Source organism: Peromyscus leucopus, chromosome 4 (assembly GCF_004664715.2).
Source record: "Peromyscus leucopus breed LL Stock chromosome 4, UCI_PerLeu_2.1, whole genome shotgun sequence".
Classification (NCBI taxonomy): domain Eukaryota; kingdom Metazoa; phylum Chordata; class Mammalia; order Rodentia; family Cricetidae; genus Peromyscus; species Peromyscus leucopus.
The window spans coordinates 26,516,442-26,531,429 of NC_051066.1; the positions used below are offsets into that span (position 1 = coordinate 26,516,442).

Here is a 14,988-nt window from a genome sequence, read left to right on the forward strand (position 1 = left end):
ATATCTTTTTTTTCATATTGAGATTAACACATTGTAACTAATACTTCACAAAAGCCAAAAGCTTACCAAATAGAAACTATTGAAAATAAAATTAAAGAAACATGAAACAGTTAAATAATTACTCGATTTCATATTAAGTAATATCTAGATATTATGTAGGCATCTACATATCTTTGTGCATTAATTTGCCAGTTGTTGACTTTCATGTATTAATGCTAGAAAGGAGTTTTCAGTCATGAATAAAAATAAATGTTTGCCAGCAAAAAACCTGTCCGTTTGATAGAAGATAGGGCCATCAGTCATCACCATTTATTTATTGCCTATCTAAAGAACATACGCCATTTCAGCCCATTTTTAACAGGCTAGCTTTCCTAGTCATTAAAATGATTGTTCATGCCTTTTTTATAAATTTTATTTTTCTTTGGAAAAAGTTGTGTAAATTTAGCATGTACAGCATGTTTTGAAATAATGTATACATTATAGAATGGGTAAGTCATGTTAATTTACATGCATTACTTCATAGATTTAAAATCTAACATTAAGTGACATTCTAAAATGGGAAAAGGATACATGCACACATGCATGCATGCCCACATGCCCACATGCACACACAGACTGACTAGAATCAGTAAATATGGCTAGGAAAACAGCTCAGTTTCATGTGTTAGGTCTTAGGTTTGTTCGTCAGAGCTGCAAGAACACATGAATCATAACAATAAAGTAAATCAGTGTGTGATGTTTTTATTTGAAAGTTTTTATAGTAGAGGTTGTTAAAATTATAAAAATAAACCAGTAGATATAAATTACTTTACATTGGATCAGTGAGCACTTTTGAGAGAAGGCAGGAGTACTGATGGTCACACTTTTAGGGTTTTGCTATGTGTACCAGAAGAAAATTTGAAAATAGATACAGATATGAGATTGAGACTGCAAAGATTCCTGAAAGAGCTGGCCTTTTAGGAACTGCTGGAATAACAATAGCGAAAGAAGGGATTCAAAAGTATAGTTGCTTAAATAGAGTATAACCCCTTCAGCAATTATTATTGTAAAAGCTACCTTTCCTCATTTCATTGCTTTCTTCATTTACTAAAAGTGGTCTGATTGGTGTGGATCCATTTCTGGCTTTTTGTCTGTATCACACATGTCAGGAATCTCCTTGTACTATCTGTCACACTGTCCTGATGTTTTGTGGACATGTCGTAAACCATAACATTGGAAAAGTAGGGGTGACTTCTCCAGCTTTATTCCTTAAAAACTATTTTCTAATAACCTTGTTTATGTCTACAAATAGGTTTATCGAGATTTTGATTGAATTTAAATAAAGCTGTACATGAATTTAGGGAGAACTGTCATCTTCGTTATTCTGAACTTTCCATACATGAAAATTGGATGCTTCTGCAAGTGTTTGGATCTTTTATTCCATTAGCATTTTACAATTTCACCACATTTGTGTTTTGTTAGATTATGTTAATTTCTAACTATTTCCTTTAGATAAAGTGTATCTGGTTTTGAATTTTTTATACTTCAGTTTCATTTTGCTCATTGTTACTATAGAGAAGAGGAACTGATTTTGTTGTTATCTTGTCACTTTTTAATTCTAGCAGGTTTTCTTTTATTTAGATTCTTTGGAAATTTTTAGAAAAGTAATAATGTCATCTGCAAATACAGTTTTATTTTTCTTTTCTCAGCATTATACCCATAATTTCTGTCCCTTGCTTTGTAGCAGTAATCAGAACATTCAGTCTGTCTTAAATAAATGGATAAGAGGAGTGTGGGTGATGTGGGTGATGTGGCTTTGTCTATGATCCTAGCTTGAAGTCTTCCTCATTGTGTATGGCCATTAACTATGATGTCCCTGGGGGACTTTTTGGTAGATCCTCTTTATGATGTTTAGGAAGCTCTTTTCTTTTCCTGGTATGCAGTTTGTTTTTGTTATAAATGGGTGTTGAATTTTGTCTGATGCTTATTCTATGTTGGTTTATGGGGTCATACTATTTTTCACTTTTATTTTCTTGATTTGATAGGCTGCACTGAGTAAGTTTGAACACTGAATTCACCTTGCATAGCTGAAGTAAACCTGTTTGTGGTGTCTTAGTTCTCTTTTTCTTTTTTAAAAAATATGTTATTAGATTAAATTTATCCAAATTTTGTTAATTTTTATACCCAAGTTAGTGAAAAATACTGGTCTGTTTTTCCTTGTGTGCTGTTACTTTATATCAGTATAATGCAATTTCAAAATTGTATTGAAATTAATTAATTGATTAAAATTAATTTTGACTTTGAAATGAATGAAGAAGCACTGGATCTTTTTGTATCTGGAAGAGATTTTGTATAAAATTAGTATTGGTATATTATTTTAATATTTGGTATAAAAACCCTCAAATCCTATTCATATGCAGTCTTTTAGTTGAAATTTTTTTTCTCATGGAAAAGAACTCTTGATTTCATTGTCTTGGGTGTTTTATGGCCCAGTAAGTAGTTAGGTCCTGTGTATAGCTTGTTTTATTATTTTTTTTCCTTAGCTGTAAGAAAATGAAGCATTTAGCACTAGTCATCAATACAGGTACTCTATACAGAAATATTACATAATTTACTCAGATACTTGATTGTAACTAGAGTTCCTGATTTACTCTAATTAGACTAAATTTTGGATCTGGAGAAAAATTTGGTCATTGAGCCTGCTTCATTTTATGCATGTAGAAAGAGGTAGCAAAGAATTTGTTTACCTGTTCAAGGTCACAGAAGAGCTTGTAGGTTCAGGTCAGAGTCCTTAAAATAGGGGTTGTTAACTAGGGAGGATCATTAGGTCTTCCCTGAGTTTTTGCAGGATAAAAAGAAAAGCACATACGTGGATGGAAGCATAAATATATAGTATGTGTATGGATGCATATATGTGTGTTTATGTATAGATCCCCTAAATACACTGTTAAGCTACCTCTTTTCCAGGACATAGAAAATGACACTGAGTTACAAGAATGCATGACACAGGATTCAAGAATGTGCCTTAATTTTATGCCTGCTTTTTTTTTTTTAAATGGCAGTCTTAACTATTTGAAATTATTTTAGTAGAATAAACTTAGGCACAGAGGTTTAACATTTAAGAAAGCTTTAGACTGAATAGACTATCTGAACAATAGCATCTTTTTTAGAACCGCATTTTGAAGTCACAATATGAACATTAAAGTGTAAGAACAAGTTAGATACATTTAGTATATTTTCATAAGTATGTTATTTTATTTATTGTTTAGTTATGGGATGTATGAGACAGGGGCTAATTACAAACCAGCTTTAGGAGGAGTGAGGAAGATTGTCACAGGTTTCCTCATAAGCAATTTTCTGTACCTATTAAAAAAATAAGTGATACTCTAGATCTAGAAAATTACCCAGAAAATGTATTTAACTTTCAAAGATAAATCTCAGAAGTACTTTTACAGTGATTAAAGTGAGCATTAGTTTGTGTTTTGTCTACACTAGGAGGAACAAATATTTCCCCTCCCTTGTTATCCCTTTTGTGTGACAAAATTCTCTTCAGAAAAATCTTGAGACTCTCTCAGTAGAACACTTCAGGAACAACTATTCATTGACTGGAAATCAAAGGTGCATCCCATTTGGTACTTAGAATACCAGCAATGTTTGTTTGTTTTGGTCATATTACATTTAAGATATTCCTGTGCAGTGCTCCATCCATCCATCCATCCATCCATCCATCCATCCATCCATCCATCCATCCATCTATATATCTATCGGTCCATCATTTTTAGCATGAGTTAAATGGACACAGAACATGTATCTCTAGCAAATCAAAGGCAGATGAGCCAGCCTGCTGGAATTAGTAATGGCAATGCTTTAAGAGGGAGTTGCTGATCACACACAACCTGTCAGCCAGATGCATCCGAGAATGAATTTCTACATTTAAGTGTTTGGAGAAAATATCAAAGATAATATTTTGTGAGATGCAAAAATTACAAAAAGTTTAATTTTTAATTTGTATAAATAAAATTTTATTGAAACACACACTATATTCATTCATTTACTGTGTATGGATACTTGTGTACTTCACAAGCAGAGTAGTTGCAACAGACCATATGGCCTGCAAAGCCTAAAATACACACTGTCTGGACCTTTACAAAAAAGTTTGCCATCCCTGTTTTAAGATAAGAGTATGGGCAGTACATGCTTTTAGGATTTTTGGTACAAGAGAAACTTGGTTTGCTCATGTTTTGATGAAGTTTCAGAAAAGAAATAACTTAAACAATGGCTGCTAATGTGTACAGATAAGTAGTAGTAGCAGACCTTTAGAATATAGATGACATCAGTATAGTTTACAGTAAGTCGTTTTATGACAGCATTTCTGCACATCGATACTACAAATTCATAAGTACATTTTTCTTAGTACATTGTAGAACAGCTGTTCTCAAGACTTAGGCTCTTAAAATTAAGAAACTTACATTAGTTTATTGTTGCTAGGACAACATACCAACCATGAATGACTTAAAAGATATAAATGTTGGATCCCAGTTTCATTGTCTCAGTCATTTGTTGGTTGGTTTCATTGCTATGGACCTGAGTACAGATGTGAACATGGTAACTGGGAACATGTGCAGTCAGGCCACTCACCTCAGGGTAGACAGGAAGCAGAGCGAGAACTGGGAGAAGGAATATTGTGCTGCAAGTGACCTACTTCCTGCAACTAGACCCCTGGGGAGCTTCTAAAAATACCATACTATAGGGCTTCATCATGGGATTAACTCATTGATTAGGTCAGAAACCTCAATATCTAGTCACCTCTCAATAATGCCACTGGTTGGGGACCAAAACTTCAACATATGAGCCTTTGGGGCTGATATTTCCTGTCCATAACACAAATACCCCAGAGTATTTTTTGTTTTTAAATGTAGATTGTATGATTTCTATGTTAGAAATGAGGGCATTTTAAAATTGCAATTTGTTTAAAAATAGCTCATGTTCATTCTTTGTAAATAAAAGAAGAAATCTTTATGAAAAATGTTTTCTAAAGCAAAAAGAAATGTGACATTTTTTGTCACTTTCATGATTGTTTTAGTAGAAAGCAGTGGGATTCTTTTTTTCTTTATTCAGCTGCTGTTGTATGTTACTTTGTTGTATTATTTTGATCTAGCCATACACAGTTATGTAGTTAGAAAAGAGGAATACTATTGTAATAATTTATTTAGATGTTTTTGTATTTTTCTTTGATATAATACCACAATTCAAGAAGTAGTCTCTTATTTTGGTGATCTGTCTCACTCCGAATGGGTTTTTACAGGAGTGCTTTTGTAACATCACATTAATTCTTTCAGAAACTGTTGATTCTCTGCATTATGTGGGTCTTCTGGATGTTGACTCACTTCATTATTTAGAATTCAAAGGCCACATTTGTTAATATTACCACTGACCTCACTATGGCATTGTTATCTGAATGCTAGTAGGTACAGGTCTTCCACAATGCCTGTTTTTACCAACTGCTTGTACCAGTGGTGACGCATATTAATGTGAATTGCTTTACTTGAGTTAACAGACTCACTTTTGAGAGCTTGTCTGCCAGATTCCAAAGTCTCCATGGCCCTGCTTTGTTTAGTCTACAGAGTTGAGGAAACTACAGCTTCCCTATACAGGAGAATTATGTTTGCTTAGATTGTATTTTGTCACACAAAATATTTAAAAAGGGTCTGTTGGAAAGGTTGAAATTAATAAAATTAACAATTTTTGCTGTTCTTTTTGTCCTTAAATGAAGCTGACATTGTCAAGAGAAATCTTGTGATATGCATGGCTAGTGCAGATTATTGTGGTTATTTTTATATGTAAAGTATAGGGATTAACCTAGCCACATAAATGCAGAGTTACGACACTGGGGGACAAGAAACTATTGACACTGCAAGAGTGCATGAAGTGGCTGCCTTCAGAGCATAGGTGTTAAGAGTTGTATGGCTACATTAAGTTGTTCTGTTATTTTACAGGTGCTATACTTGGTCGATCAGAAACTCAGGAGTGTCTTTTCTTTAATGCTAATTGGGAAAGAGACAGAACCAATCAAACTGGTGTGGAGCCTTGTTACGGTGACAAAGATAAACGGCGACATTGTTTTGCTACCTGGAAGAATATCTCTGGTTCCATCGAAATAGTGAAACAAGGTTGTTGGCTGGATGACATCAACTGCTATGACAGGTAAGGATGTCCTTACATTTTATGATGGGGTTCAGTGACTTTCCTTCTGCCTGTCCTGCCTTGAAAACATAAAGATCAGTGCATGCATTTTCACTTAAGTGTTTCTTGCTGTTTTAAAGATGAAATTATGAAGACCACATGAACCAATGGCAAGAACTTTCTTTCAGATTAATAAACATGCCTTGTTTATGTTTTATGCTTGATATATCTTGAATAATCTACAGGTAATGAGAACCCTTATATGAATAATTTTTCACCCTCATATTAGCATTATAAGCCTAAAGCCAAATTTAAAAATTACTTTAAAAGAAGGTATATGTGTTGAAAAGTCTATCCTCAAAGAAGAATAATGCTTGATTGCAGTATTTAATTCCCATTCTTTATATCTCTGGAAGAAATTGATCTTCTCTCCCTCACCCCTTTTTGTCTCGCAAAGTAGGTAGATCTTTGTTTTTTTTTTAACCCAGGAGACATTTAACTTAACATTCAGAACTGTATCAGAACTAAAAACTCATACAAAGCTATATTGTCTTTAATAGATCTTGTTTAAATTGTTTTATACTGAAAATAAGATAAATGTAATTGAGTACTTCAGATCTTTCTATAAGACGGGACATTGATATTGGACTGATGACCGTTTTTCTGCCTGAGCCACAGCTTTTCCAATAGGGGTGGTCAGTGTAGAGTGGTAGAGGCCTGCAGAGCCCTAGGTAACTAGCTATCTTGGACCCAAAAAGTTGTGCTGTATCTGCTGACCACTATATCTGTTCCCAAGAGCCTCAATCACCTGGAATTGATGATTACTTAGCCATATGTGACCCTAGGCATTCATTGACTAAATTATGAAAATTAAATTAGCTCCACTTAATGAGATATCGAAGTATTATCATTTAGATATATATTTGATATTTGGGTTATGCTTCTAAGTCTAAGTTTTCCAAGAATTATTTATATATATATGTATGTGTGTGTGTATGTATATGTATATATATACACATACTTTCATTCTTTACCTGCATTTTGCTGACTATTATTGTTTCTACTAATAGAAGTGCAAAACCAAGTGATAATTTGCTATTATAAAAAGGGATGGGAAGACATTAGAGAAAAATGTAGGCTTATCTTTAACTGATCTTTTATTATTTCATACCAGGAAGTTGTGTATTTGTGTGTACATGGGTACATATGCATATACACATGTGTGTGTAGTGAAAACTATTGTACTTCTAACCTGTAAACCTAGCATTTTACTTACGTGAGAACCAGGCAGTGCTGAAATGCTTAGTGAACCATTCATTGGAGCCTCACAGAGTGCATCACCCAGTGTTAAGTGCTTGTTATGAATGATTAGTACACCAGTTTTGATTCTGAGGATCAAATGATAATACAGAAACTTATGAATACTGTTTTTATGCTCTGAAGTTGATTGAAAAAACAAAAAGGACAGTTAAGAACAGAGAAAGGAAATTTTCTTGAATTAGGCTAAGTGTATTTCTTTTCAATTTTTAGAGGCATGACTAAATATTAATTTTTAAATTACACATTACTTATAAATTATGAAAACAGCTTTCACTTACCTTTTAATTTCTTCTAAGTAGACATTAATAGATTCTATTTAGAGTTTGATGCTGGTAAAACCACCAGCTCTTTAACTTTTATCTGGAGTTGTCTCAGCCATATTGTTGGTGAATGCTGCCCAAAGCTTCAGTGCGGTTGTGTGCTGCATCTTTAGGTTCAGTGATGTTTAGCAGCAATATTTAAAGTTGAATTTCAAAGGACCAATGGCTATAGCTGTTTCTCAGTAGTTGAATGGAGCTTGTTTCTCAAGGCTAACTCCATGTCTTTCCAGTGACTTAGTTCGTGTGTGGAAGGCTGCTGCTTTGTATTTTAATTTAGTCAGCCTGAGTCTGATCAGTTTGAGTTATGAAGTCCTACAGTGTTTGTTGTTCATATTCTCTCCATTTTTGTTTTTAAGATCACAACCTTGATATCTGTTCAGGAATTGTAAATCTACTACTATGAGAAAAATGGCACTTCCAAAGCTAGTTTGATTCTCTGATGCTGAAATATGTTCTGTTCATGAGATACAAGCTCACATTACTTAGTGTATGTGTGTATTTATTTAGCTTTATATCTAGTTTTTAGTTTTTAATATTCACAAAATGGGGAAGTTGCATTTCCCATGAGCAAATGCAACTCCTAGACTAAATTGCCTCACTGGCTTTATGTTCTTCTTCAAGCTTCTCTAATAATTAAGAAAACAAAGGAGATAGTTACCTTAGATTGCTCATTACAAACCACATTAAAGCAGTAGTCTCAGGAAGTCAGTGTGATCATAATATACTCAGATGTTTGTTTACTTTTTTTTTCTCTGCTGAGGTCTAGAACAGTTTTACTTTTAAGAGTGGATCATTGAATACTCATAAACACCTCCAATTTGTATGTAATGACTCCTGTCTCTGAAGAAACACATCTGTTGTAGGGTCAATATAATGATATTGGTGTTAATTATTATTATTTTTTTTTAATAGGACTGATTGTATAGAAAAAAAAGACAGCCCTGAAGTGTACTTTTGTTGCTGTGAGGGCAATATGTGTAATGAAAAGTTCTCTTATTTTCCGGAGATGGAAGTCACACAGCGTAAGTGTATATTGAAAAGTACATGCTTGTTCTGCTGGCACATTGAAAAGAAAATATATTTGTGTTGCTGGAGTAATTTACTACTACTTTCTTCTATTTTATCCCCCACCCCCAAATCTGACTCTATGCTAACTGCTTATGATAGGATTGTAGACCAAATCTGAACCATTCCTCTTCCCTCTTCCACAGCCACTTCAAATCCTGTCACACCGAAGCCACCCTATTACAACATCTTGCTGTACTCCTTGGTACCACTTATGTTAATTGCAGGGATTGTCATTTGTGCATTTTGGGTGTATAGACATCACAAGATGGCCTATCCTCCAGTACTTGTTCCTACTCAAGTAAGTTATTGTCCTGTATTTTCTGTTGTACATTTTATATTTTAAAGAAGTATTAACTGAGGTATAACTTAGTAACAGGTTAGCCAGTTATTTCCTTCGGAGTTCATTTTGGAGTGTTTATTGTCATGGGAACTATAGTAATTTTGTATGTCATAAACTTGTCAAAGGTTGAGGAAGAGGAGGGTCTTGAAATCCCTAGTCTCCTCTGTGGAGTCCACTGTTCTTCCAGTGCTTTAAGGATGTTGTCCTCTGTTTGCATCTTGGCATAATTAATGATGAGGAAGTGGTCTCAGAACCTCCTTGGTCTTTTCCATACTGGTCTCTATTCATAGGTGATGTCTTTTTACAGACCCTTTGTGCAAACACCCTCTGAGTTAGAATTGATTCAGAAGGTTAGCCAAGAATGTATGGGAAAGGGAGGCTTTGTAAAGGCTTAGGGATATATAGCTGGAAAGATGGTTTAGGTAGAAGTTGCAGAGAGACATTGTTTATCACGTGTCACTGATAATTTAGGTATGTTGATTGTTTCCAGCATGGCAAATGTGTATTGAACACTAAAAACTTTAAAAAATGTCTTGGATTTTCACTCACTTCAATAATATTTCTGAACACAGGTGCACTAGGTAATCAGATTAAACTCCCTGAATTTTTTCTATTGTCTATTATGTATGGTGCTGTCGCTGGTCTAGTGCTACATAGGACTTCTCGTGAAAGTAGCTAATATTCTACATGCTCAGGGAAGCTGGTAACTCTTGCTTATACATCCTTGAGCCATCTCTAAATTCTAATTTTTTTTATTTTAACTCTTTAGAATACCTTGGGCCTTTTGGGTCTCTTGGTTGAACTCTTTTTTTAATATTAGTATACTAAATGGTAAAACTTGATTAAAGAAAATAGTAAAATCTGGTATTTAAATGTCCAAGCATTATTTAGATAACACACCCAACATCTGTTGAATCAGCTCATTGATTTTTATAATGAAAGATATATGTGGAAAAATAAACACAGTGATAAATAACTTTTCAATATTTCTGTCAGTGTGACTTTAAAATTTAAAAAACTTAATTTAAATTTTAAAATTTAATTAAAAAAATTTTTAGTATCTAAATTTAGAAGAGAAAGTACTCAGTGCTCTAATAATTCTCTGAAATTACCTTAGGTTCATAAATGTGATAGAAACAGCCTAAAAAACACATGTAAGGGAAATTTATATATAATTTATGGAATTTTTGTTAAAGGAAGTTTTGAACAGTAATATAATGTTAGAGATAGAACATTGAAGTATATCCAATGCTGTTATGAGAGTGTGGTTTAAGATGTTTTTAAGTGTGCTTGTGTACATGTGTTCGTGTGTGTGTGTATGTGTATTATGTTAGCCCATATATTAGATGACTTTTATAGGAAGTGCAAATTAATTGAAGGGTTTAACTTTTTTTTTTTTTTTTAAGAAGAAAGACACTGTTACTATTCATTAATAGTGAATTATTACCCCAGATCTGGTAATAAGTATCCCCTCTGGGTTTTAGATGTTTGTTGCCGTTGATACTCTTGTACGTGTTTAGGAAGGCTGAAAAATAAGGAATCAGTTTTGTGGTTGAGTAACTTGGCATAGACAAGTTTTTACAAAAAAATACAACACAGAACTAACTTTAAACTTTCCTTGGATTTTAAATTGTGTGCAAAATGGCATTGTCTTTTATGTGGAGTCTTAACTCTGGTCATCTCAGACTTTTGATGAAAAGGTATAGCTGTATGCTTCAAGTCTCCTTTTGGTGAGAGGTTTATGCAAATTTTGTAATCCAATTTCAAAAGGCTCTTTTTAAATTTAAAAATAATTGGAGGTAATTACATCAAGTATTTGCTGAACATTGAAATGTTTGTTCTAGGGTACTGTTATGAATAATTACGTGTGTGTGTGTGTGTGTGTGTATGTTTGTGTGTGTGTGTGTGTGTGTGTGTGTGTGTGTATGTGTATACACACACATATATATGGCTTTTTCAATGACTCCTAAATTGTGATACTGGTATGTAAGGATAATTTTTGGGATTTCTTAAAGCATTTACATTCCTGGACCATACTCCTGAACGTGTAGAATGGGGCTGTTGATAAAGTGTATTTAATAAGCACTGACTTAATTAATTTTATCTCACAGGACTTAGTATGTAGTATTAGATTATAGATAAACTGTGACGTATAAAAACTCACAAGTGTCAGAGCTGGAATTTAAACCAAGATGTTCTTCAAGCTTTGCTCCTTTTGCTTTTCTGTTTTGCTCCTCTTTTCAGAAAGCAGCTACTTCTGAATAGAATTTAGGTAACTCAGAAATATCTGTGACATCTCTTTATCATATTATTGTCGATTTCCCTTTCCGCTTTAGATGTTTAGTAGTTTGTGTACCTACTCAGGTGAGCACTCCCCCATCTCCTGTTAGTCTCTTAAGACGACGAAAGGACATATACCACAGCTGGACAGAAAACTCGTACTCATGTGCTTTCCTTTGAAAGGTGAAAATGTAGAAGACATTTTTGAACATGTGATTGGATCCTAGACAGAAATTCCTGGCTAGTGGTTTGATGCTGCCAGTGTGCACTCATTGTTTAAGATGTTTTGAAGTAGAAATGAGTGGGTAGATGAGATATACTGTACATAGAAAGTCTTGAGGACATACCTGCATTTTACCAGCTAGGTGCCCACCTTCCCAGCTAAAAGACCTGCTAGGAAAAGATCTTACAGTGCTGCTAAGGGTATCTGGAACATATTCTTTGTACCTTGTTTAAGTGCTCTAGGGAAATGACATAATATGTTTTACTACTTAGAGAAAGTTTCAAATCTTTAGCTAATGGCTGGTTTATGAATAAACTGGTATCTTGTAAGGAATTGGCCTTGTCAAGATCAATAAGCTGGTTCTGTCAGTTAAGTAATGGGAGTCATCATGGTAAAGACACCATTTATTTAGAATATTTTTCATCTTTATTAGTATTACTTTAAATAATATTAGGACATACTTTAAAATCTGGTTCTTTTTAATTATGGTTCTTTATAATGAACAAAAAACATCTAACTTTTTGTATTCTTAATCATGCAAAATAATGTTGCATGATCAAGGATACAAAAAAAGGCAGATGTCTGTTTGCCTAAGAATTGAAGCTGCTGATGTTTCTTTATAATTCATAGCTGCAGTGTTTCTCATGTTGTTTCGTGGTATCACTGCTATCACAGTCATTTGGGATGAACATATTGGAGAAACTACTGTTTTTAGCCCTGCCATTTCCCAGGCCCATTCATCACCTTTTTATCCTGATGGGATTGTATTCAGAATGTTACTGCCCCGAGGCTGTTGTCTCTATAATCTTACAGCTGTTCTTGCTTTCATGTTCTCCTTTTGCCTCTGCTATTGCTAGAACAATATTTTATATGTTGGATTCTGTTGCTTCAGCGATTAGAAAACTCAAGGGCTCTTACTGCTTTGTACTCCATGACATGTGGTCCACTCTATAACATCTTAGGAGTCTCCGTAGTATAACCAAACCATCCAGCATATGCATCTAGAATTGTATTTATGTGCTACATGAGATGACTGATAAATGGCATTCAATTTACTTTCTCTCCTCTGTGATTCAACAGGTAATCCCAGGAGAGAAAAGCTCATAGTATTCTGTATACATACTGTATCATAGTTCATTATTCCACTAGGTTGTAAGCCTCTTGAAGACTTACAAAGTATCTAACAACTGTGTTTCTAGTGTTTGTGAGGAATGATAGCTTCTAAGCACTGAATACTAAGTTGAGTTTGTTTTGTTTAGAGTCACATTGAGATGATAACATTATTCCAGGGAATTCCTTTAATAAACAGTCAGATACTTTTAGGGCTTTGCCTTGAGAAAAATCTGGAGGCTGTATTTTTGGAGGATGTACAATAAGTTGAAGTATTCCTAGCTTTTATAAGACAGTGACATGATCAGACTCAAGAAGAGCCTCTCATTTTGTATTATGTAGGTCACGTTTCTATTGTTTATGCTAAACTCTTTCCACACATAGGAAGCTCACACACTGAGTAAATTGAATGCAAACTGGTTTTTCTGGTGATAGTGAGTCATGAATATGAGAGACTTGATGGACTCTTATTAAGCCTTATTGTGGTAAAGAGTTAGTGTGGTTTCAGTAAAACTGGATGTAAGCTTAGGTTTCCTATTTAAGATCTATGTTCATGCTGATAAAACCCACCACTTGATCAAATGAATATTAGAGCCCAGAAATAACTTAACTTAAATGATCTATGAAGTTAGCTTTTTGCTCATTTTAAAAGGCTATATAAATAGCACTTTAGTATTGTACCATTGTTCTTAAGGGGACATTAGCTTCTTTAGTCCACATGCCATGACATTTTGTCTAGTTGTTGGTTTGAGGTGGAGTAAGGGCTTTCACATGTTGGGGATCTCCAAGTTGAGCATGCAAAGTAATCCCATTGACCTTAATATTAAAGTAATAATAGGTTGTCATTTCATGCTGTGCCAAATTACTACCCACTGAGAAAGCAAGTCATCTGTGAAGATGCTTTGCAGGGTTTTCCTCTTGATCATGAGCCTATATATACATCCATTGAAATGTAGTGAGAAACCAAATTATGGGATACCATATTCCAGTCAGTTTAGGAAAGTGTGCTCCTTTCTTTCTCAAGTGAAGATGTAGGGCAAACTTACTAAGTTTTATTGATAATGTTTAGCATGCTAATATTAAATTATACTTGCAAAATGAGTTTAATATTTATAGAAGCATACTTTTTAAAATACACTTTTAGTCAAAATATAAATTTACTTATAATTTGACATCATTACTTTTCCCTTTCCCCTCCTTGCTGCAGTCCCCCACCAATTTCCCTTCCTCCAGCTCCTTCCATATCTCCCCACCTTACTCTCACATTAATAGCTTCCTTTAACTATTTTTGTTACATACCTGTATGCATAAATGTAAAGATACAATCTGCTAAGTCTAATTTTGTTGTTTGTGTTAGGTTTCAGGGCTTATCCCTTCGCAGTAGATAACCAGGTAGGGGATTTATCCCTGGGAAAGGCAAATTTTTCTCTTTCTGCACCTATTCATTGCCTGTGGTTCTTTATCTAGGGGTGGAATCCTGTGAGATTTCCCTTTCTTGGTGATACTACTATTGGTCCTGTTTATATAGCCATTTCCTGGTTCTCTGGCTCTTAGAATTTTTCCACCCCATCTTCTGTACTATTCCCTGAGCCATAGATACAGGAGCTGTGATGTAGATGTATATATTAGGGCTGGGCTCCCACAGTCTGTTGATTCTGCATTGTGTCCAGTTGTGGTTTTTGTGATGGTCTTCATTTGCTATAAAGATGAGGCTTCTTTGATGACAGTTGGTAGCTAGATTGATCTATGTGTATAAGGGTACGATTTAGAATATAGTAAGGAATTATGCTGATCTAGCAAAATAGTGGTAGTAGTTTCTTTTCTAAGGCTCATGGCCTCATTAGCCTTGGGAATCTGGCTATATTTTCAAGCATTATTTCCTTCCTATGAGGGGGCCGTAAGTCCAATCAGATAGCTGTTGGTTACCCCTGACATGTGAGTGCCACTTATTACATCTTTATGGATATTTCATTATGCTGGTCATTGTTGTGGTTTATAGGTATCACAGCTGGGTGGGATTATTAACTGCTTTCCTCCGTTGTTGACTTGCATAGGATTTTTATGGTACCATGGAAGCTGGACCACAGGAAGGAGGTTTTTAGGTCTGATCCAGTTTGAATTAGTGCTGTATGACAAAACCTTTCCTGGGGAGATGCAACACACAT

At 34.4% G+C, this 14,988-nt stretch overlaps 1 protein-coding gene across 2 annotated transcripts in view; it reads left to right on the forward strand.

Moving 5' to 3' along the window:
• The window catches only part of Acvr2a (activin A receptor type 2A), a 79,325-nt gene that overhangs the window by 39,939 nt on the left and 24,398 nt on the right, over positions 1 to 14,988 (forward strand). For both annotated transcript variants that reach the window (XM_028880093.2, XM_028880166.2), the window contains exons 2-4: positions 5,976 to 6,183; positions 8,715 to 8,824; positions 9,014 to 9,168. In XM_028880093.2, the coding sequence (XP_028735926.1) occupies positions 5,976 to 6,183; positions 8,715 to 8,824; positions 9,014 to 9,168 (473 nt within the window). The remainder of the gene's footprint in view (positions 1 to 5,975; positions 6,184 to 8,714; positions 8,825 to 9,013; positions 9,169 to 14,988) is intronic.